This window comes from Parasteatoda tepidariorum, chromosome 3 (assembly GCF_043381705.1).
Source record: "Parasteatoda tepidariorum isolate YZ-2023 chromosome 3, CAS_Ptep_4.0, whole genome shotgun sequence".
Taxonomy (NCBI): Eukaryota; Metazoa; Arthropoda; class Arachnida; order Araneae; family Theridiidae; genus Parasteatoda; species Parasteatoda tepidariorum.
The window spans coordinates 91159563-91184837 of NC_092206.1; the positions used below are offsets into that span (position 1 = coordinate 91159563).

General features: G+C 30.5%; 1 protein-coding gene across 2 annotated transcripts; it reads left to right on the forward strand.

Moving 5' to 3' along the window:
* Nucleotides 1-232: 232 nt before the first annotated feature.
* On the forward strand, nucleotides 233-25275 carry LOC107437738 (cytochrome P450 18a1). Of its 2 annotated transcripts, none has more exons than XM_016049835.3 (6): nucleotides 233-637; nucleotides 19076-19406; nucleotides 20585-20784; nucleotides 21696-21953; nucleotides 23252-23428; nucleotides 24251-25275. In XM_016049835.3, exons 1-6 carry the CDS (start codon nucleotides 289-291, stop codon nucleotides 24382-24384), a joined length of 1449 nt encoding a protein of 482 aa, XP_015905321.2. In that variant the 5' UTR covers nucleotides 233-288; the 3' UTR covers nucleotides 24385-25275. The 2 variants fall into 2 exon arrangements, with proteins under 2 accessions (XP_015905321.2, XP_015905319.2); XM_016049833.4 differs by lacking the exon at nucleotides 233-637 and adding an exon at nucleotides 14713-15337.

The following is a 25275-nucleotide window of genomic DNA, read 5'->3' on the forward strand; positions in this document are numbered from 1 at the left end:
TTTTTAGCCCTGAAAATGTTTATTTTCTTTCTCAGGCGTCACGAAACCGTCATATTTTTAATACTTTATTTACGTTTAACTTTTGTTACAGCTCAATTCATTTAAATCAGTTGTTATAAACACATCCAACGTTAAATATTTACACAGAGGTGAGACAAAAACAAGTTTTGATTTATTTTATGGCCCCATTTTTCCTATTTATTACAATTTTTACCTATATAAGCCTTGCCCTACTTTTCGAAATTAGAACGAAATTAACTCGTTTCCGATTGCTTGATACAAAAAACAATGTTTCTGGAATGTCTTTCGATACCACTTGTTTCGTCCACCCTTGTTTTACTGTTTACATATACTTTGGTAAAATGGTGGCGAAAAAATAGAAATCTACCACCTGGCCCTAACGGACTGCCACTTGTTGGCTACTATCCCTTCTTGTCCGAAAAACCTTACCTTGACTTCGCTTCTTTCGCCAAAAAGTTTGGCACTGATGTCATAAGTTTACGAACCACTGGAGGCAAACTGATTGTTGTATTAAACAGCTCAAAACTTATCAAAGATATATTCGTCAATCGTTCGGAGGAATTCATTGGCAGACCAATAGACAGCAATTTCTTGGAGTGGCTATCTAATGGATTAGGTAAGCGAAAATCATTTTGTATAATTTTCTTAGAAGAGAATTTATTTCACAACGAAATAAAGATTGGGTGTATATGTGACCGTGAATGATCGAAATCAAGAGAATGTCGACTTTCACCGGTGAATGTTAACAGTCACATAGTGAATGTTCGAAATATTTGTTACATCCGAATTATATTAATTTATTCGTTATTTTAATATCTGCTGAGGATAGATTAGGAGAAGCATAAGTGTTCAGAGTATCGGATAAATGAATACTGGGCAGTGGCACTTTACCTTAAAAAAACATTGATGTAGGGCATACCGGGCAAATGTATACTGCGCAGAGGCACTTCACTAGACCTAGTATATATTTCGGATAATTACCAAAGCAACTGTGTAGTTGTCAACATTCACCGATTGAAGTCAAAAACCACCCATTTCGGTCATTCGCAGTAACATATATCGATATTAGATTTATTTTGATATAGATTTTGATATATTAGATTTATTTTGATATAGATTTTGATATACTAGATTTATTTTGATCGATATTAGATTTATTTTGATCGATATTAGATTTATTTTGATATCATTAAACTATGTTAAAAGGATATTTTTGATGTTAAATTATTCGCCAAAATTTTATATCCTTATCCTACCTAACCTCAAGAAATAAATCGCTCGTGATTCCCTTTTTTATGAGTGTTTCGAAGAGTTTTAGCACGAAAGTTAAAACATCCAATATGGGGATTATTTTATCGATATTGAGGCGAAATCAAATAAATAATTACGAAAATTTATAAATAAATCGTAGTCATATGTCTATTTCTTGTTTAGCTACTCTCTTTTCTTATCATAATATCAATTTGGGGTTTGGATAACAATGTTTGGTACCGATGCTACAAGTTTCTGAACAACTGGTGATAAATTAGATTCATGTTTTAAATAGTTCAAGACTTATTGGAAGCATTTGTTAATTAATCTCCGGAATTCATCAGTAAAGAAATAAAACATTGATATTTGAATAAAACCTCGTATTATACGAGTAGTTCTTTAAATATGATGCTTGGTTGCCATTTTGCTTCTAATGAAATAATATTGATTTATTATGATTTTGACCATCACTATTTGTAAACAATTTGAGCAAATTCCCCCCCCCCCTCTGCCCACTTGTGGAATGACCTTTCGTCATACAGGCACCTGAAGGGCATATTTGTTGGTGATTCTTTCAGGGGTACCCTATTAGGTGGACCAGTGTTGCTCCCACAGTAAGGACAGATAGTACAGAGAATGAATGAACATCCATGCCTTGCGTAGGATTCGAACCCCAAACCTTTCTGATGCAAGGCCAGTTCTCTAACCCCTACAGAGTCCGGCCCGGTCGGCATTTAAGCAAATATATAAGGTTTAATAAAAAATTGCAGGGACTTTAAGTGTTGGCACAACTAATATAAAAGACTTTCGGGTAGGCATCTATGGTAAAAGTGAACACTTCTTTACTCTTTCCTACAAAGGGGTTAAGATAAAATTTTTCTCTTACAAGTACTTTTTATTTCCTAAAAATAAGCTGCAGTGTCAATTGTCCTCTTACGTTGTACAATTTTTGGTAATCATGTAAAAAGTACTCCGTTTCAAAAAAGTGGTAGGGTAGCCCAAACTTATGTGTGGTAGTGGTAGATCTTAGACTAAGTGAATAAATTCTAATGTAACTATCGCTTTAGTTTTAAAAAATATAGTATATGCATAGTTTCAGAGTAAAGTGTAATAAACAAACTAATATGTGATAAACCACAACTTTAGATACAAGGGGTGATCAAATGAAAAGGTACGAAACGACACGGTGGGTACAAATGTAGACTTTATTCAAAATATACACCATAGGCCTGTGCACAGCGATCCCACTGATGAACAAGCCGCAGGATTCCTTGTTCCCAGAATTCCTGTAGTCATGACGAGACCCAGTCCTTCACAGCGTCCTTGAGTATGTCGTCCGAGTTGAAGAGCTTCCCTTTCAGGTGGACCAAACACATGGAAATCGCAGGGCGACTAGTCCGAATTGTAGGGCGAATGGTCCAACGTTTCCCACTTGAACTTGGCCAGTTCCATGTGTGTGAGACTGGCGACGTGTGGACGCGCTTTATCATGGAGCAGAACCACACTCTCCGTGAGCAGCCCCGGTCTTTTATTTTTATTGGACCTGCGTAGGCGGCAGTTTTTCCGTGCTCGAGGAAATCGGATAGCACATCGCTGCTCCTCAATCGTCGAATTTTGCAACGCGAACGCCATCCAGTCCTCATACGGACTGTCGCATCATTTGGACGCCGCTTTTGATAAGAGCTCTGCTCTCTCCTGTTCATGCGGGCACCAGCGCATGCTTCGATCCCAGTCAGAGACTCCAATCGCATCCCGAGATGTCTCGCTACGTTCTCCCATAGCGGAATATGCAAATATTTAACTGTTACGTTTTTACGTCGTTTCGAACCTTTTCATTTGATCACCCCTTGTAATTCGTTATTATTTTATCATGAAAAATTTAATTCTAAAATATATATTATTTATAAATATTATTAAATATATATTATTAAATAAATATATATATTAATTCTAAATATGTAAGCAGAGTTTTCGTCACCTGCCTCATCAGTAAAACATAAAAAATTTAGAAGAAATACATTTATTGCTAACTTTTTTTATAATTTTCCATGATATTTTAACATTTAAAGTGGTAACAAATTTTATAGGTTTTTTTCCCCATTTTTCTTGAAGTTATAAATGAAATATAAAATGATGTTAATCTCAACTTTTTAAAAAATTAAATTGCGCATGGAACATAACGTAATCACATCATAATTTTGAATTTTATGTTGTGACAGAATAAAGCCATAGTTCAGTTTATTGAATTGTCAGTTCAATATTACTTTTTGAAATCATTTAAGTAAAGAGTACACTTACTCATTATTCGACTTACGAGCCACTGTTTACCGTGATATAAAAAGTGTCTTGAAGATTATATATATAACGATACGGAAAAGAGCAAATATATAATATATATATATAATATTGCGATTAGCATAATATATATATATATATATATANATATATATTATGGATGGACCTGTTATATCTGATCAATTAATTTATTAAGTAAAATTCTAAATAAATTGTAGTCTTTATAAAATTACTTTAATTATTTAATTTTAATTGTCCAGTGTTATGAACAGTTTATTTTTATTTATTACTTTATAGATTTTTATTTTATTTGTGAGTATGGAATGGACAGATGAATGCAGGTAATAAGTAGGCGCATTACAAAGAGTAATTTTTATCTTACTATAATTATTCTTTATTTCGAAATATCGCATTTACCATCGTAAAGGAATGCGTCCTGAAGAGAACCTTTATGTTTTCCTATTTAAAAAAATTCAGAGTTGTTTAACAGAGAATTAATATCCATAAAATTTGCGTGGGGTCCTTAGCCTTCGAATATATTTCATATCTTCAACAAGCTGACATAAAATGTTCCTGATCACCGAAATAATCTAGTGCTCAAATGCAGAAATCGGAATGGGTTATCTATGACAAAAAAATTAGATACATCTAAGTGAGTGGGTTTATTTGAATTTGCTTTGGCGCTTATAGACATCAGAGGAGTAGTTAAGGACTACTTTAATGGTTTTGGCAGATCATTGAGAGCCCTGAACATATAATATAGAGGGGGCTGCTTGATTGGCGGAGAAAAGTACATTGGGTGAATAAATTATTTCAAAAATGAAAGTTTTTTTAACTGGTGACGTAATTTTTTCATTAAGCTTATGTTTTGGCAGGAGATTATTTGTAGGTTATGACATGTTGAAATTTAGCAATAATGGCTAAATTGAGAGCGACAAGTGCACATCAAACTAAAGATCTTTGTGAAAGATCATGTTAAGTATTATTTTAAATGCCATTCGAGTTTCAGAATAATTATTGCTAATAAGAAAAAAAGAAGGGAAAATCAGTTTCCTATTTTACTAAGCCATATTTTTTAACGAGCCAGTTCTCAATATAAAGAAAGATATGCATTGTAAACAGCTTTTTGTTGTTTCGATATTTATAAAAAAAATTTAATTCATCGAATTTACTAAATTGTCACTTGGGAAGTTATTAAACTAAGCTCTTCAATAGTGTAAATAAAATAAAATTTTATTATTTATATTATTGCTTGTTCGATTATGGAAACAAAAAATAAAAGTCATAAAGATTAAATACAGTCAAGTTTATGAACGAACAACGTAATTCAAGGTGAAGGTTATAGATTTTATGATTAAAGTAAAGGAATAACACATTTTCGTTACATTAAAACTAGGCTTACGGGACGCTTCATTTCGACGCATTTCGAATTTTATAAAGAAAATTACAAAACCTGTATGCATTTTTATTTTATTTCTTGTAATGACTTTTATCCATTGATCGAGGTAAATATATGTTGAAGTCTATTTTCTTCAAAAGCGTTGAAATATTGAAATTCTCTTTGTGGTATAGCGTCAATTTGACGCCATCGTAATTTAGACAAAATTTTGAGTAAACATGCAAACATCACATCAATAATAAATAGGAATGTACCGACAATACTTCGATCCGTTATCGTTATCTCAAATGAAACAAGCTATAAACAACTGTTGCCGATAAGCAATAATAAAAAGAACAAACGCAGAATGTCAATTGATGTCAGATTTTGAAGGTTTCAGTTGCTTAGTTCGAGTATTGAAAAATAAAATACTAGAATATTTTCATTTTTTTTTCTTATAGTATATAATTACATTGCTTTCTAAGTGCAGAGATGCCAACTGCTCCGGGCACGACAAAAAGTAATTTAAAAAAACGGTAAATAATTACTAAGTAAATTTTGCAAATATAAAGTGGTAAATTATATAAGCCTACGAATTATTTAGAAATAGTGGTGTAAAAAAATGTACTAAATTGAATTTATTAAACCAAGAATCACAATTAATAAACTACCACTTTAAAATATATATTTGCTGTTCGGACCAAGTTGGCATCTCTATATATAGCAAGTTGGCATATAACAGTAAGTGCTGTTATATGTATTTGTTCATGCGTCAAATTGACTCGTGTTCGTGGAGATAGGTATATAACAGGGGTGGCCAACCTGCGGCTCTTTGAAGGATTATTTGTGGCTCTCGATAAATGTTCCCGAGTTTTCTTTTCCTTTTTGTGCTATTATATTTTTAAAAAATTATTATCGCTCCGTATGCGTTTCAAAATGTTTTTTAAATTACTGAGAACTAATATGAAAGACTAAGTGCAACGTTGTTCAATTTAAGGTGAGTTTTCCATTTCCAATATGACACAAGAATCTGGAGAATTAGAACTAATTGAGGTACAAGAAGATCAATCTCTACAATTAAAATATAAGTTGACGTCGATTACTGAATTTTGGAAATTTGTACCAGAATCGAAGTATCCTGTATAAAAAAGGCTGATTGTCGAATGATTTCAATATTCGGAAAAACGTACTTAAGTGAATAATTTTATTCCACTTTAAAATTAGTAAAATCCAAACATCGATCAGTATTAACTAACAAACATCTCAAAGAGTTGCTGAAAAGTGCTGTCACCAATTATTCACTAAATTTTAAAGAATTATCAAGAGAAGTAAAATAAATGCGTTTAATTTTAAATTTAATGCACATATTTTCTACTTATATGTTTTCAATAAATATAATTTATGCAAAAAAAAATTAACACCTTTTTTGCATACCTTTAAAATACGTATTTAAGTGCTGCTCGCGAAAAATTTTACATTTTGAAAAAATGGCTCAACTATGTAGGAGCTAGGCCACTCCTGGTATATAAGAAACGTCCGTAAACCTAGTGTTAACTAGTTCAATTTCTGATGAGCATTAAGTTTTCATATTTTTGATTTTTCTAGTCTTGCCTTCAAGTACTTATTTACGAATTTGTTTAGAAAAATAGAAAGCTACGTAAAACATATGAGATAATTTTCCAAAAACTGCCACATTTACTCGTTGCAACTAGTAAACTTGATACAAACTAGGAGTAAACTTTTGTTCTAGTAGTAAATTTTAAAATAAGTACAAACTAGTTGCCTTAAATATTTACTTTCGGTAAGGGGATAATAATTAGTAAAAAAATAATAAGAAGATTATTTTTGTTTAAAAAAAAAACTTTAGCACATCTTAGCAAAACATGTCTTAAAATTTTTCTGCATGAATATTGAATCGTTTATTTTTACGTTTAAATTATTTGTGTGTTATGGGGTTAGAAAAAGTTTTAAATGAAATATTAATACATTTTTAATATTGATTTATAAGGAAAAAAAATCAGCTATATCGCTTAACATATCCAAAAATGAAATGATCTCTCTTATTAGTATAGTTGCCAACTTAACTGCTTTAAAAATTACAGCAACTTGCTTGTTAAGAAATTCATTATGCGCTTAAAACTAAGTGTTAAAAACTTTGTTTTTTTTAAAGCGTTTTTTACAAATCAATATTTTTCTGAACTATTATGCATAAATAATAATTAAGTTCGATCGTAATGTTCAAATTCTAAATGAAAAAGTAAACGCAAGTTTTGTTATATTTTCTAAAAATGATCATGCAAATAATGAAAGATTTCTTAATTTAAAGATAAATAATAAAATTGAAATTTATCAATATATTTACCTAACAGCATAGAAAGAAAATTTAAAAAATAAGTTCGTTAAAAATTATTTGTATGTTTAAAACAAAGCGCTAAATAAATTTTAGAAAAAAACGCTTTTAAAACACTTTTTTTTTATCATTATTATTTCANAACAATATAGAAAGAAAATTCAAAAAATAAGTTCGTGAAAAATTATTTGTATGCTTAAAACAAAGTGCTAAATAAATTACACAAAAAAAGCACTTTTAAAACAACACTATTTTTTGTCATTATTATTTCACATAAATAATTAAATTAAATTTAATAATGACCGAATTATGAACGAAAAAAAGTAAGGTTTAATTTCTTAAAAATAAAAGCGAAAAAATTGTGATATTCGATAATATGTTTAGCTAATTAACTAATAATATTAAAAGAAAATTAAAAAGAATGATTATATTCTCTTATAAAATGAAGTGCTAAATGATCAAAGGGAAAAAAAATGAATAACATTCGCAAACCTTTAAATTTTTTTTGAATTAACAAAGTTGAATGTTCAATGACAAAAAATAAGTTTTGTTTTAACTTTATTTCTAAAAATAAAAACAACTTAAGACTTATAAAGTTAAATAATAAAAACCCATTAAATTATTAGAAGTTTTATCCAAAAAGTTTTTAATAAATTAAAAGAAAGTAAAAACATAACCTAACATATTTAATTACTTTGTAATTTAATTCTTTATGGGCGCCTTAAATTAGATTTCCGATAATTTTCACATTTGAAAATAAAAAAAAGTTTTGTTTAAAAAAAAACTTACCTAATTAATGAAGAAATCTTCTTTATATATTCTTTTCAATAATACATTGCGTTCAGAGCAAGGTAACGACGGCGATCACGAAGTTAATCCCACTGAAAATAATCTACAAGAAACGATATCAAGTCGCGACAAAGGAAAAAAAATACTATGGGCTGTCGCGCCACTGAGTTTAGTAGTTTGGTAGCCCGACGAACTGACTGCGAAGTCAACCACTTTAAGATAAAACAATTAGGCTAGGACCGATACCACGCATCCTCGTTCATTTCGCAGGTTGAGCAAAGTGGTTAGTCAGCCGCTCTCTGACCACAGCTAGTGAAACAATCTCAGGCTGGTAATTATGACACTTGCACTTATGGAGAAAATATAAATCGATTATTCATTTGGTGTTTTAATTCTCAATAACCATAGTAAATCACAATAACCATGGTAGTCAAATTGAACCATTTCTTCCAAAAGTCAAATTCGACGCTTTCTTCCAAAGGTCCATAAGCTTGTAACTCTCTTAATTTGTGGAGTGTGGAATCAAGAACGTTGTTGTTGTTGTTGTTCATTTACGTCGCACTAGAGCTGCACAATGGGCTATTGGCGACAGTCTGGGAAACATCCCTGAGGATGATCCGAAGACATGCCATCACAATTTTGATCCTCTGCAGAGGGGATGGCACCCCCGCTTCGGTAGCCCAACGACCTGCACGCGAAGTCGAGCACTTTACGGTAGCACAGTTTAACGAGGACCAATACCGCACACCCTCGGTCCCTACGCAGACTGATCCAAGTGGGTCACCCACCCGCACACTGACCGCAGCCTGTGATGCTTGACTTCGGTAATCTGATGGGAACCGTGTCTTAACGATCAGTCCACTGCGGGACGAATCAAGAACGTAGATGCTCACAGTTAAAAGTCCTAACCTTGTCATTTTCAATAGTTTCCTAAAATGTAGTGCTTTGATCATCTTACCAGGTATAAAGCATCTTCATAATTTCGTATTTCTTTGGTAAGTCTTCATCCAATAGATGAACGCATTCACTTGACACAAAATGCGAGTGAGGCAAATGGACGGAGCTTTCAAAATTGCGCATCAAAACTGGACGCGAACCTGTTATCACTTATGCTTTAAAATATAATTGGAGTGACATACCATTCAGTGACAGGTAACACAGTTGAGTATTTTATTGAATTCAGAACATATTGTGTTACAAATAATTAAGGCCGGAAGTTAATTATTGTAACAAGCACCCAATCTCTAACTACCTTTAGAAACAAATGGCATCAGTTATGGTATTATTCCTTATTATTTTAGTTGTAAGAAAAAAGCATTTTTATTTAATAGATAAATTGCATTTAAGAAAGTTACAAAGTATAATTATCTATCCTCCGCTATTAGATTCATTAATAACGAGGGGCAACTACGGACAGCTCCGCCGTAGCTCACGCAGGGATTTCAGCAGGTTTATAAGGTAGCTTTAGAAAAAAAGTATGACTGCGAAATGAGTACGCTTATCTAGCAGGAGCTAAATATGGGTGGTCATTACAATAAATTTCACTCTCTCTCATAATGCTACAGCTCGCAGTGGGCCCTGTTTTCTGTATTTGCATGCATAAATTTACTACTCTTAATTTTAATGGCACAGTACATCCCTTCGCAACCAACGACAACCGGGAAGTACTAGCTGCCCGCAATATTTATTCTAGTAGTAAAAACTAAATTTCAGCCTTTTAAACTTTTTCAACGCTTAAAATATCACAACATATGCTATACATATCTCAATGATATTTAAATGCGATGGAAGCCGTAACTATTTAAAATCAATTAGTGAACGAATTTCGCTAACCACTTTGAATAATTGGAAGAAAAAAAATCAGCGGCTTTTTTTTGTTGACAGTTTTGCCGTTGAGAGATGCCCGGCAACGAAAATGTTAAAATGATTTAAGGAGCTCTCAATGATAGATCCGGTTAATTATTTACGACTTTTAAATATCTTCTTACACGTGCTTGTACAATAAACGGTAGTCCTCCAAAAATCATAAAACACTTCTGAAATTTATTTCCGCATTATAAACACATTGAGTTCAGCATTCACTTTCAGAATGAGTTTTATGAAGGTGCCGGGCTGTCAGTTTCTGTGCTGATAAGACATTTCCTAACATGGTGTAAAACATTTCGAAACGCTAATTTGAGGTTGCTCCCCCTTTTATTTGAAGACGCCCAATTGGTTTAGAGATAAAAACTGGTGTATTCCTTGAATTGTATCAATTTGTGTAGTACAACCTGTAATTTCATAATCTGTGTCTGAAATGATTTGTTATCATAAGCAGATGTAGTAAGCTTCAAAGTTATCACAAAGTTATCTTTCTAACACAAAGCTATCTCAACGGGCTTAACAGTTTTTGATGCGAAGCGTTATCTCCTGTTATGTCATACGCTTTTGGAAAAGAAAAAAAGTTAAGTGTGGTGTTTGTAAAAATTCTGATATGCTGTCCACTTCAGATGATTCAGCGACGGTGTTATTTGTCAGTATTACGTAAAAAATAGGGAAAATCATAAAATTTTCTCCACGTTTTCGTGTTAGAATTGCCTTTCTGTAACCCAGAGTTTATTTGCTACGCGAAGTTTTTTTTAATTACATTGCGATGCGAACATCAATTTTTTTTATTACAACTTAAATATATATTAAATTTGTGATTCGATTTAAATATTTCTCATGCTTACGACTGTGAAAATCAGCATATAAGGTGCCAGTTTACGACGAATACCAACAATGATCAAAATGCCATTTATGACAAACGACGAAAAGTTATTAACAAATAACAGTTTATTTCATATTTAACAACAAACATAACATATCATAACCAGAGCGGATATGTCAAAAATTATAAGTTCCCGATCTAATGAAATTTCACCACAGAAGTATATATTTTTTTCACCCAAAAATGAAATGAATTGTAATTAAAGTCAAATTCGTATAATTCACAATAGAATCCAACCACGAACTGACCAGAGGATATGAAAACTTCGCGGCTTATACTTTCAGTAAGAAATGAATTAAATGTTCGGCACTCTCCTTTTTTTTCCATTCTAATGGCATGCACTGAACTTTTACGTCCTTCGCTTAGGAAGAACCGTAAGTATTACTCATTTACCCAGTTGGCACCTCTGAACCGAAGTCACGGAGGCGAGCAACATTACCCACGCCACAGATACCCGTTTATAGGGTGGGCCACATTCACACATCACACAATAGAGAACGACATCCATGCCCTTAGCGGGATTCGAACCTGCAGCCATTGGCTTCGCAATCAGGCAAGCTAACCGCTCGACCGTCTGGCCGGCCGATACTTTTCTTGAGCTGAACTAATGGGCTGTAATCAACGGTATGACATTCATCTTTTATGATGATCTGCTACAACCCTGTTGCATTCGTACTCTGAAGTACGATTCCAATCGAAGACAGCATGATGCAGAGCTCGCGCTAAGCATTCGATACCTCGTCAAATGCGATAAAATCGTAAATTTGGCGAATAAAATTGTGTTTTAGCGAAAGTATTGGCAAATGTTTTTTTTTCCACTGAAAGAAAAATATATATAAAAATTGTTAAGATTTGCATTTGGTGAAGATTTTCGAAAACTGGCGAATGATTTTGTTGTTTGGCTAATTTACTAGCAAATAGTTTGAAATTCTTATCTCGGGCCCTGATGATGGCAGTAATAATCCTACGTTAGAGTGATTTTTGAATTACTAAAGCGGAAAAAAAGCCGTTTTGTCTGATCATCCCAGTCCAAATCGCGGTAGGCGAACCCATCACATCAACTTATTTATAATATTTTTAACTTCAATTTTTGAATATTTTGCTTAATTTGGAGGCTTTATTTGAATAGTGGACCATTCATTTTGGGGACTTTAAAGTCTAAAGAATGTATTGTATTTTCTATCTTGTCTGGTTTGCGATATTTTCTATTCAGCCATAGCATTAAAATAAGATATGAATGACTAGCGGCCATGAAAGTAAAAAACATCAGGTAAGTTTTTCGAACACGCATGTCAGCTTTTGTGCTCAATTCATAAAACGGGTTATAAACCCTTATTAAATTTAAAAAGAGATAGATTAAATTGGAGAGTGGGGAACAAAGATACCTTCTTACTCCGTGCTGTGACCCCGCATGGGTTTTTGTCCTAACGCCGGTGTCGTGACCACAGGCAATCAAAGATACATCCAGGGCTACCACTGTAACCGAACCTGCTACCTCTACGTCTCAGAACGTTTGGTGGAAAAACAATACGCCGCTACCACGAAGGTCCCACCAGAAAAGTTTTTAGTTGAGTTGGTCCACTATTTAATCTTTATACGTGAGAACATGTTGCCAGTTTATTAACTGAAATTGAACTGAACTGAATTTATTAATTGGGAAACTCAGAAGTCCTCGTCTCATTCATCGTGAAATTACAAACAATGAGTAAAAACAATTTGGTAATTAAAAAAAAATTACTGTAGAAAAGAGGCAATGGGACAGGAGAAAAGCACAATAATTGCCATACAATATTACGAATAAAGTAATTAATAATTTAAAGTCTTTTGGGTCCACAAAGTTCCCATTGCAATAAAATCAAGTTAGTTGAAGAATGTCTACGTGTCCATAATAAATCATATAGTGGAATAGTAGATGATGATGAGGAGAAACAGTGATGAATATATCCTTTCCTTTCTGTTTTATTGTGCTACATACATACATACATATATATATATANAGTTATCGCTATTTTTGTGATTTTTCCTTAATTTATGATAACCAGTGTATATATATATATATATGTAGCACAATAAAACAGAAAGGATAAAAGGAGAAGGGAGAAAAACAAGGAATAATTCAAGAAAAGCAATGATAAGTTTTATTTACTGCGCATAAGCTACAAGTATATAGAACTCATAAAATAAGTTAAAAATATAGGGGAAGCATGGAAAATAATATAATAAAGATTAATGATAAGAAAAAAAGACAAATTATTAAAATAAATATTTTAAGAAAAATGAAAAATATTTATTAAAAGATCGGAAAACGAAACAGCGAAAAGATATAATCTCATCCTCAGCTCACACGATTATATCCGCAAAAAGGAGTGCTTTCTAATATTGTATTAATATAGCCAAACAATTAATTATGTATTGATATAGTACTAATGTAGCCAAAAAAATTTTTTAACTACTTCTTTTTGAATTTTATGTTTTAATGCAAATATTATCTCGATAATCTAACTTATTTTTTGGAGTAAATATATGGCTCTTTTTTATAATTAAAAAGTACCAAAATATATTTTTGCTTTGAATTAGAGCGTCAGAAAAATACATATAAAAGGGACACCGCAGTGTCCCATCTGCGTCAAAGGGTTAAAAAAAAAAGTGTCAGCTTTGAAAATTTCTTAAATGTGCAAATTCGCTGCTTTGGAAACTGGATTTTTCAAAAATCATTCAAATTTATTTATAATTTTGACGCAGTGCTTTTGGTAAAATAAATTAAGAGAACTTTTTTTTTTGTTGCCAAACATACCATTCTTTCGCCGGAATGCATTGAAACTTTCAAGTGATACTTGAATAGATGCTTGTTAGTATTGTGCTATTTCACAGATAAAATATTGAAGTCAGCGAGTATTTCTTCTTTGCAATAGTAGCAGCGTTTTGTATAATATTTGAAGGGGAAAAAACGAGACATAACTTGTCTCTCTAACCTTTGAAGAATATTTTAAAAGGTTACAAATCAAATTATTAAACATATAGAAATTGAACATAATTTTTACTGTAAGCGATAGTTTTAGTTTAAATATGAATAATTTGAAATGTAAGTCGTAATGGTACTTGGTACGATTAGTACGATCGTAATGGTACGATTGGATAATTAAAAAGATAATAAATAAATAAAAATAAATTGAATTTCTACCATATTTTACGTTTTAGTCACTTATTGCGTAAGACTGTATGTGTGAGTGAGTCCGTATAAAGACTGTTTACTCAATATTTTATTTATTTGAATTCATATTTAAAAAACTAGAGATTTATATTTACTATAGTATATAAATAATCTCCACGCTTTTATTTCCATTTGGAAACACGTGAATGCGATAATTTTAAAAACTAAAGTGTTAGCTAAAACTAAAAAATATCCACTAGTATAAGGGCACCACTTTTTTCGTTAAGGCCTCTTTTACAAGAATTCTAAAAAATGCATTTACAACTCCTGTTAATGGATTGATTTCGAATAAAATTCTTTTATACAACTCATTAATTCTCTTCCCTATCACTTTAAATTGTTAAAATTCGAACTATTAAGTGTTTTGAAGTGATTGAATGTTCAAATTTCACAAAAATATATGATATTTCGATCTGTGATAATTTTTTGAAATAATATTTTTTTCCGAATATCAAATGAATCTTATACGCCTAGTGACAGCTAAAAATTACACGAGACAAAACAATCAACTCTTTCGACACTTCCTTAAGAAACTGGGTTTAACTCGTTTTAGTTCCTTACGTTTCTTTAATGGCGGGCTCCTTCTGTTCTTTTCATTTACCAGGCTTTGATTCTATTGGTTGCTATGATCGTATGAAGCGTTATCATTGGCTAACGCGCCACGCGTTACTAGAAGAGGTAGAATCTTATGAAATTTTACTTATCGAATTTGCACCGCGTCATATTCCATATGTTTATAAATTCTAATCATGTTAGATTATCTTCATGATACCTTTCAATTGTTAAATGTTTGCATAATGTTCGTAAAAAAATAAATTATATCTAATAAATCAAGGTCGAGTGTTTTGTTTCACTCTTGTATCGGCACATATAAAAACCATGGTTTGGTGGGATTTAAAATTCAAAATCCCGCTTTTTATTGGTTGATTAAGACCTCATCTAAGATGTTGTTCGAATATCTTTCAATACCCCTTGTTTCGTCCACCCTCATTTTGCTGTTCACCTTCACCTTGATAAGTTGGTGGAGAAAAAATCGCAATTTACCACCAGGTCCCAATGGATTGCCACTCCTTGGTTTTTACCCATTCCTCTCGGAGAAACCATACCTGGACTTTGCAGCTTATGCCAAAAAGTTCAATACCGAAGTCATAAGTTTTCGGACAACAGGTGGGAAGTTGATTGTTGTCCTCAATAGTTCGAAACTCATAAAAGATGTCATGGTAAATCGTTCGGAAGAATTTATTGGTAGACCGATTGAGAGCAACTTTTTGGAATGGTTGTCAAATGGCCTTGGTAAGTTAACGATTTATAAATGCTTTCCAAAGCTCTGATTCAAATATTTTGAGATTTATTATTTGAAATTATATGGTTTTTGATGTTTGAATTTATATAACTTTTTCACTATTAATTTTTGAAACTTAAAATTAGTTTCAACGGTTTATTATTCAAATTTAAAACGATTTTTAATGGTTGAGTGTTTTAATTCAAATGGATTTTCGAAGATTAATTATTCGAATTTATATGACTTTTAACGATTGATTATTGGAACCTAAAAATTATATTCAACTAATTATTTCTTTCCAGTCTAATGTTGCGAAAACGTACATTTTTTTCTAGCTTCCCACAATATTTAAATTAAGTTTGTTAACACTTGAAAATATTAACTGGATGATCATCAAACCTTATTGTTAAATATATTTATAGACATCATGGTGGTCAATATTTCTATAAATAACAAAACTAATGGCAAACTATTAAATTTAAAAAACACTTAAAACTTTAAAAAAATTCGATTGATAAAATAAAAGAAAGTAACAATAGAGGTATTTAAGAACGTGATAAAATATTTATATTTCAACTATGTTCATTATTTAATTTATGTTCTGGTCACCACTGAAAATTAAAAAAAAAAAGAAGCTTTATTATATAATTTTATAAGCAATTAGTAATTTATCTGAACATTAACTCTTTAATTCTCCGTAAAAATATTGGATTCCAAACAATTTCTATAGCAGGAAATTAATTTTAAAAATATTTTATATTATTTGAATGCATTATGTTACTGAATATGTAATGTTGCGTACAGCAATAGCTTAAATTAAAAACCATACTTCGACATGCTGTTTATTCGATACTTTTACCATCACGATATATTCAAAGTAATTTTTAGCTTTATTATTTTTGACATGCTTTAATATTTAAGTTAAAATGCATTAAATAATAAATAAATGCAATAATTTTTATTTTCAAATATGTTTATTCAATAACTAACTCCATTAAAATATAAACTGAAAAATTTGTTGAAAAAGCAATATTTACTTATACTTATTTTTCGAAATCGTAGTTATTTCATATTGTGCAAAGAAATTCACACGACATAGCGATTCGTTTAGATATTAGGAAACGTTTTAGTAAGAAAATCAGCTGTTTTCAAGGTTAAACGTGATACTATCTTGTGAGAAAAATAAAAATCACTTCATTATGATGTAATATGATAAGCTTGGTTAAAGCTGCTTAATCTTTATCATTTTATTCCTTATCGCTACGATTTTTTGAAAATAAGTTCAACTGTCCTTTAAAAGAAAATATCTTCCTTATTTTTTTTTTTTTTATAAAAAAGAGTCACACTATAAAAGGGATGATAATACACATTGAAATTTCATCATCATCATCAAAATTTATCTGGGTTCCTGAGGACGTTAGCGGCTTTTTTTTTCATCCGTCTTAAATTACATTTACATGTATTGGCAATTCTTTATTGTTTGGATTTTTCTAATATTAGTGATATTTCTTTGAAAGCTAATAACAATATATAGGGTTTAAAAAATTTCTAAAAAAACTTTTTTTGAGTAGCATTAATATTTTTTTGGCTGCATTTTAATTTAAGAATCCCATTCAGACAGAAAAAGGGTCTTTGTAGGCAATATACGGTGAAAGAATTGAAATTTTAGGGAAAGAATCTTTATGTAGGAATATACAATGTGTCACTTAAGAGAATTAAAACTTGACGGGCTTAACTTACTCAAAATAGAACGGTAAGAACAGTTGCTAACATAAACAAATGCCACGTTTTAGTAACCAATCAGGATTGAGAAAACCACACTACGTCACTTGCACGTATTCCATTGTATTATATGATAGAGATTTGTTCTCTGAGTGCCATTGAATTTGCAGCTACGCAACTGATTGTATATATATCGTGTAACTTTATGTAATATATGTATCATTTATATAAAGGTTTGTCTCTAATATTGAAACTTTAGAGAAAGAATCTTTAAGTAAGAATATAGAATGTGTCACCGAAGAGAAATTAAAACTTGCGGGCTTCACTTACTCTAAATAGAATGTTTTTGTCGAAAACAAGTTAGAAATGGAATGGTTTTAGTACCAGATCTTTCTGTTTTACAGGGCACTAATAGCCCCGATTACTCTATATATGTTTTTGAGTTGTCGAATTTGTGTGGCAATCATAATTCCTGATAACTGTTTAAAAACACAATTTTATAAGAAAATTTTTTTACCACTATGATAATTTTGAGTCCTGCTATTCATCCTAGTTTATAAATAAAATGACCGTCCCCATATTTTTTAATTATAATCTACTTTGTTTATATTAGAAATAAGAAATTGATAACCTAAATTCAATTGTTAAACAAACGATAATGCTCCAATTTTCATTTTGAAAAGATAAAATTATGAGGAAGAGTTTCTTCCTGGATATGAATCACATTTGTAGAAACCTCGTGTATCAAAGCGAATAGTTTCCAAGGTTATCTTCTGTCTCAATTGCCGTTTTTAACGATTCATAAAGATAATGAATTCTGACAAAGAGTTGAGTTTTATCTCAGCATAAATCATCTCCTCTTATCCTACCTTATCGTAATAAATTTTATCGCAATTTATACACCCTTAGTTTTAAATAAATTTTATTTGTCTTCATAATGCCCTTTCATAAATTTTGCAGAAGTGCAGAAGTTTCAGCTATGGAAAAAGCGATAATAAATAAAAATGGTTAAGCCAAGTCTAAGTTTATATCTGTTACTTACCACTTAAACATCGACCTGCACTGCGACTTTAAATCTTAGTAAAAGAAATTTTTTTAAATTATTAATTATGGTAGGCAAAACTATTATGTTCCTACAAAATAAATGAAAGTATTTTATTTGTGCAACCCTTTGACATTTTAAAAAACCAAGCTTTTTTATTTAATAGAACATTAAGCACAAATGAGTAAATTGTTCCCAATCCTGCTTTGAAAAAGGTTTTCCCACTTATCAGAAAGTTGGTAAAAAAAAAAGTCCTATTGGAACAACGAGTTACTTTCTAAGGGGTTACAGAGGCTATGGCTTCAGAATTTCGAAACAAAAATAACGATGGCGACAATGTCTACAACATTCCACACTGACCGCTTATACTTCTTAAACAAGCCTATAACTATTAATCTGATGCTGGATGGGTATCAAATCACCGCCAGGGAAAGAACCCCGGTCCTATATACAATAACAGCTTAGTACCTTAACCACTGTGCCATCACGGCTTCGGGTAGAGAGTTCTCTCGCGATGAGGCTTTTAAAAGGTTGGCAAAAGTTCTCAAAAATTCTGACTGCTTTTACTTTTAAATGTCTGTCACTCTATAAAATATTTTGCAAAAAGTGCAAGAGTTGGCATGCCTGCACATTCATTAACATATTCAAATATATTCCCCCTCAACTAAACTTTTATCATGTAAATTGACATTCAAGGAATAACAATTTTATTTAGCAGTTAAGCGCAAGAGACCAGGATTAACTGTTTAGCATATTGTAGTCAAATATGTTTTTCTTTTAACTATTCTAAACTTCTTATTTGAATGAGAGATTTGAGATTTTTAAAAATGATATTTGCAAATGAAGAGCTCAGAGTATTTAAAATAAGCTCTTATTATAGCTTTTGTTGTTTCGTGTAAATTACTATGTAACTAATTAAACATAAAAAAAAATTAAACTACATATTCGTTTTATTCATACAATGTTTTCTTTTTATTATTATCAGGTATTACTCAAGAGGAAGGTTCGAATTGGAAAGAACACCGCAGATTCTTCCTCCAGGCTGCAAAAAGTTTCGGTTTCGGCAAAGTAGAGATTGAATCCACGATACACGAGGAAATCAGAACATTGATTGATGACTTGAGAAAGACAAAAGGAGAGTCGGCTCGGTTTGACTTCCACATTTCATACGTCATTAGTACAATGATCTCCAAAGTTATGTTCGACAAGAAGTTCGAGAAGTATGGCGACGTTTTTCCCAAATTGGCACAAGGAGTCGTTGACTTGATCGACATGATGGCCGATCATAGGTTCTTCTTCATTGGTTCTATGTTTAGGTCAGTAAATATCTTCAGAAATTCGAACAAATTTAAAATCTGTTTTAATTGTTCAGAAATCCTTTTATTTCTAGTTTTTATTCCCGAAATTCATTTTAATATAAAATGCATCACAATAACATTTCATGATTTTAATATAACTTGATTGAAAATTTCAAAAAATCACTTTTCTTGCTGATCTAAAATTAATTTTAATGTGAATTTTCTTCTGATTAAATTTTTTTTTAACTGAATTGAATTTGGAATCTATTACAGTAGGGAACCGATTATCCGGAACGATCGGGACCATCGCAATTCCGGATAAATGATTTTTTCCGGTTTCCTGAATCGCTACAAAAAGCTGTTTTTTTATTGTTAAACCCAACTAAAAAAAAAAAAATTTTGAAATATTCTTAAAAAGAAGAAAAAACGATGAAGTAATACACTATGATTATTTCCAAAATGATGGTAAGGTAAACATCTTTCAAAAAAGAAAGAAAAATCCTAAAATCTTATGAGGAAAAAAAAAATTTTTTTAAATAATGGCGAGAAAATTTATTGAATTTCGTTCTGGTTTTTTGGTTTTCCGGTTTTCTGATTTCCGGATACTATATATATAAACTCCGGATACTGTATATATAAATTCCATATATATATAATCATCTGAATCAAACAATTGTCTAAAAAAGTTTGTTTTTGATTTTCGTGAAATTTATTACAGCTTTGAATCCATTCCAAAGAAATTTCATTAATAAAGATGTTTAAATCAGTAAATATCCCCAAACTATTTTTTTCTTCTGATTGTTAACTGAAATTCATCGTACTTTGAAATCCATTTTAATTAAGTTTCTTAACTAAAATATTTTAATCAGTACACATCTCAAAACTACTTTTGTTCTGGTTTTCTCTAAAATCAATTCCAATTTAAAATTTATTCCAATTAAATTTCGTAAATTGGCTATTTCTAATTCAATAAATTCATCCACTTCAAGTCTGTATGTTCTTAAAGAAATTATTTCGATATTTAAATCTATTCTAATAAAGTTACATAAACAAAAATATCTTAATTACTTAAATTAGAAAACCGCGGTGTTCTTGTTCTCTTTCTTGAAATTGATTTCGATAAATCCTTTATAAATTGAATTTCCGTAATTAAAATCAATTTCCAGTTGTTATAAATAGGTTTTAAAATTTTGTAGGTATGTGGCAATGCGTTTGATGCCGTGGTCAGCAAAAGTCAGAGAAGGCAGACAATTTTTGAAGAAAACAGTCCAGAACCTTATTGAAGAACACATCAGAACATTTGATCCTAAAAATTTGAGAGATTACGTGGATAGTTATCTCTATGAAATAGAAAAATTAAAAAAGAATGGACAACTTGAAAAAAGCACATTTAATGGTAAGCTATGTTTGATATTCGATTTTAATGATGATGATTTTATTTAAAATAATAATTTCCAGTTTAAATTATACAATAAACTTGATCTACCAACTTGATTCTTCGTTAAAGTCCTATTTCAGGATAATAATTGCCGAAGTTAAATGATTCTTAACAGTATCATTAAAGCTAGGTTGAATAATACTTGATGATAATTGCTTAAATGCATCCACTTAATTAATTTTGTTCGTTCTTAAAATTAATAATATTAGAAATATAATTAATTTTATTCTTAAAATTAATAATATTAGAGATAGATTGTAACATTAAGAATATTAGCTAATGATATTACATGGTTGATATTTTCATATTATGTATTCATCAGCTGCATTACGTTAATTATATTATAAATTTCTAATGATTATTATTTAATGAAAAAAAACTGATGGAATATATAAAACCGTCGAACAATAAAAAACTATCAACAGTTAAACGTTAACGTTTACATTACGTTAACATTTAACGCTTTCACGTACTGTCGCGCACGTTTATATACGTTCGTTCTCTATTTGACTGCGCACGCCAGCCTCACAGATTCATCAAACTGCGCACATCGATGACACAAATTTGTCAAACTGCGCTTGCTCAGTTATTCCCAAATAAAGTTACGTGAACGCGTTGATTGGTACTTAAAATTGCTAAACCTTATAATTTTTGTTAATTGTATAGTAGTTAGACTCTCTATTAAAGTTTTTAAAACTATATAATGGCTTAGCATAAGCTAATATAAAGCAATAAGTGCATCGATCTAATCGCATACCCATTAATGTTAATAACCTAAAACATTTTATTAAATTTAATTGAAAATTTTGAAATATGCATTTACAAAAACATTTGAACCAGTTTAACTAAGATGGTATGTTTGTCTTCAGGTGAAAGATTATTGGCAGTTTCCATGAACATGTTGATGGAAGGATCTGGTCCATCGGGTATTCTAGGTCTCTTGTTAGAAGCTGCCAAACATCCTGAGGAACAAAAATTGGTGCAAAAAGAAATCGATTCGGTTGTTGGCCGAGATCGTCTTCCATCTTGGTTAGATCGTAACGACCTCGCCTACACTGAAGCTTTCATCCAAGAATTGCACAGATGCGGACAATCATTCTATATTTCAAATCTCTACAGCAATTTTGGTAAGCTAACATAACTAATTGTTTACTGTAGTATAGTTGTTATATATCACAACTGTAATAACTATTCCGTTTCGCACTTCGAATCAGAATTAGTTAATGATATCAGTGTTCTTGATTATTCCATAAACAACTTACAACAAACAAAATTATTTATTTTTCAGTTATATTTACAAAATTGTAAAATACTAGCTTCATCAATAAAACTCGAAACACTCAAAGATATAAAATGGCTTAAATATAAATATATTAATGCTCAAAAATAAATAAATATCAACTTAAAAACCATTTTGTTTCTTCTCCACAAAAGAACTAAGAAGCCCAGAAAAGCAAAACAAACCGTTACTATAGCAACTCAATTTTATGAACTAGATCAAAGTTAAAAATTGAGCTGACGATAATTCTCAACAATAACGACGGCACACAACATTAAAGTTACAACAATTCTACTCAAACAACAGTTGTAAAGCCTTCCTATAGCAATAATTCGCTTCTGTAGTAATTCGCAAATATTACTATATTAATCAAAAGTTACATTTAACAAAAGTTAATGATTTTTAATTATAAAAACTTAGCCCATCTACCAACCAATATTGATTTATTTTCGGATTTACCATTGAGCAATTTTTGAAAGATAATTAAACTTTTTACAGAAGTGCAAACGTGTTTGAAATCCATTTAACTTTATTCAGATTGAAGTCTATTTATACCTTAAGAATCAGAGTTTATCGTCCTATTATCGACAACGGTTATTTATCGTCAGTCCGAATATCAACCATTTTTTAGGCAGTTCAGTTGTTCAATTTTCAACTAGATCTCTATGCCTGATGACAAAACAAATTATTAATCTTTACTGAATGTTGCGTGCTAAATTTATCCCAATGAAAATGCTGGTCACTTTTTGACAAAAACAGACTAAAAGGAAAAAAATAATAAATAACATGAAAATTTTAACGGCTGTGTTTTTTCGAAACTACTTGTGCAGAAAGTTATTTTTATTTTGTCGAAAACAAAAAAAAAACAAAAAAATAAATAAATAAATAAAATAATAATAATAATAACAAAAAAAAAACGTAGGATGCATCACTTCCACATAAAACTTCTATCACCGTATGAAATACCCCACCCCCTCGTACGCCGAAAATGATGCATCCTGCGTTTTGTAATCTAGGTCTGACAAAAAATGAGATGAATAGTTTACAGAAGTTAAGACTTTAGTTAAAACATTTTTGATTTAAAATTGTGCCAAATATATCAAACTGATTTAATTCTAAAACGTAGACATTTTTGTTTCATTGCAGAAGAGACAAAAATTAACGGATTTAGAATTCCCAAACGAAGTACGGTGATTGCCAACCTGTGGACCATCAACAACGATCCAGAAATTTATCCTGAACCGGAAAAATTCGATGTCAACAGATTTTTGGGAGATGATGGAAAAAGGATAAAAACTGACGGACCTTACCCATTCGGAATTGGTAAGTAAATTTCAACTACAATTATAGGTTTTGTACAAATCTTGAAGAAAGAAAAAAAAAAAACAATTTAGTAATTTATTTATATAAAATTTGTTAACCATCACTAAAAATCTTATTTGTCGAGTTATAGTTGGTTGCCACTCTCGACTAAATATGCAAAATGTGATAAAATCCAAACTTTTATTAAGAAAAAATAGTTTTAGTTTAGTCTGAATAATTTATAGTGTAAGTTCTAGTGGCAGTTATCATTTTACTACTTCAAGGGATAAATGAATACAAATGAACTGAGTTCCTACCTCTTTTAACATTTTTAAATCCCTGTGTATGTAAAAAAAATCTAAAGTTAAATTATCGGCCTCAACAAACTTTTTTTTTTTAATTTCCTTTTTTTATAATAAATAATGAAAATGCGCGAACTTGAACATTCAGTTTTGTAGTTTATAAGTTAGATAATAATTATTATTAAAATTATATACATATATTAAAAGCCTCACCATTAAAATGTTGAAACGAAGTGGCATTGGGTATGAATTTTTAAATAATTTATATGTAGTGGTGTGGAAGATTAATTCAAATAAATAAAAAATAATATATTAAAACTTAAACTTAGGTACCACTAGAATAAATTTTTGCAAAAAGCGTTGCCCTAATATGTATTATTTCTCTTTCCACTGAGATTAACCATAGTTCCAAGTCTATTAACAGAGCTATTAAGTTTGAACTTAAAAATTCATTCTGTTTTTATAAACAAGGTTTCATGTAATTCTAATTTGTTGATGAAAACAAGTAAATGTTTCTAATGTAGTTTATTATGATTTGCAGGCAAAAGAGAATGTGCTGGTCAAGCTTTGGCATCAATGGAAATATTCTTAATCATCTCATCTCTGATGCAATATTTTACACTGTTGCCTGGAAACGAAGAAGGAACCCTGAGAGCTATACCAAGAGCATTTTAATAATCGAACGTTCTTTGATTATGAAATACGTCATCATTTAGTTTTAAGAAACTTTTCCACTTTAATAGGCAATGTTTGCCTCCTATTCATGTTTTCGAAGTGGTTCGTTATCTCAAACTTCAACAAACTGAATAGGTTCAAAAAGTTATTCGAAATGTAATATAGTTATCTGATGCGTGTTTTAACTATTTTGCTTCTTTTACATGGCATTTAAGAGAAGATTTGTACATATCACGTGATCTCTGTAAATAGTTCATTACTTGTGTGAGTGCGTGGGTGAATGTTGACTGTATGTATTCATTAAACGAAAATACTTTTCATTGTTCGAACGAAAGTGTGTTTGAGGAGGGGAAATTTAGCTTTTACCAATCGCTCAAATTATATTAATCATCATTCGTTTTAAAAATTAAAAACATTCATACTAAAATTTAAAAAAATAGGTGCGTTAAAGCTAAAAATAATAATGACCCGCAATGTTTTTCTTTAAGAATATAAAAATTCAGTTGCTTTAAGAAATAATTCATTCCATTTAAATAATAACGTTTGTTTTTCCTTTTCGCAAAATAAATTAAGCAACCTAATGTTTTTGTTAGCATAATTTCTTAAACATAAACACAATTTCGTACCTAGTGCATTAAAGGAATTGTTAACAGTGCAAATATAAACATCGAGAATTCATTTTTAAAAAAATTGTATTTTAAGTAACTATTTGTTATAGTATTAGTTAATTTTATCATAAGATATTATTTGTATTCACTTAAGCCTTTACTTTATTGTGATATTGTAAATTGTATTGGTTGGCAAGTGAACAAAAATTGTCTTATTTGTGGAATGTCTCTCACTATTGTAAAGATATCATTAATTATTCAAAATAAATATATTTCTTCTTGA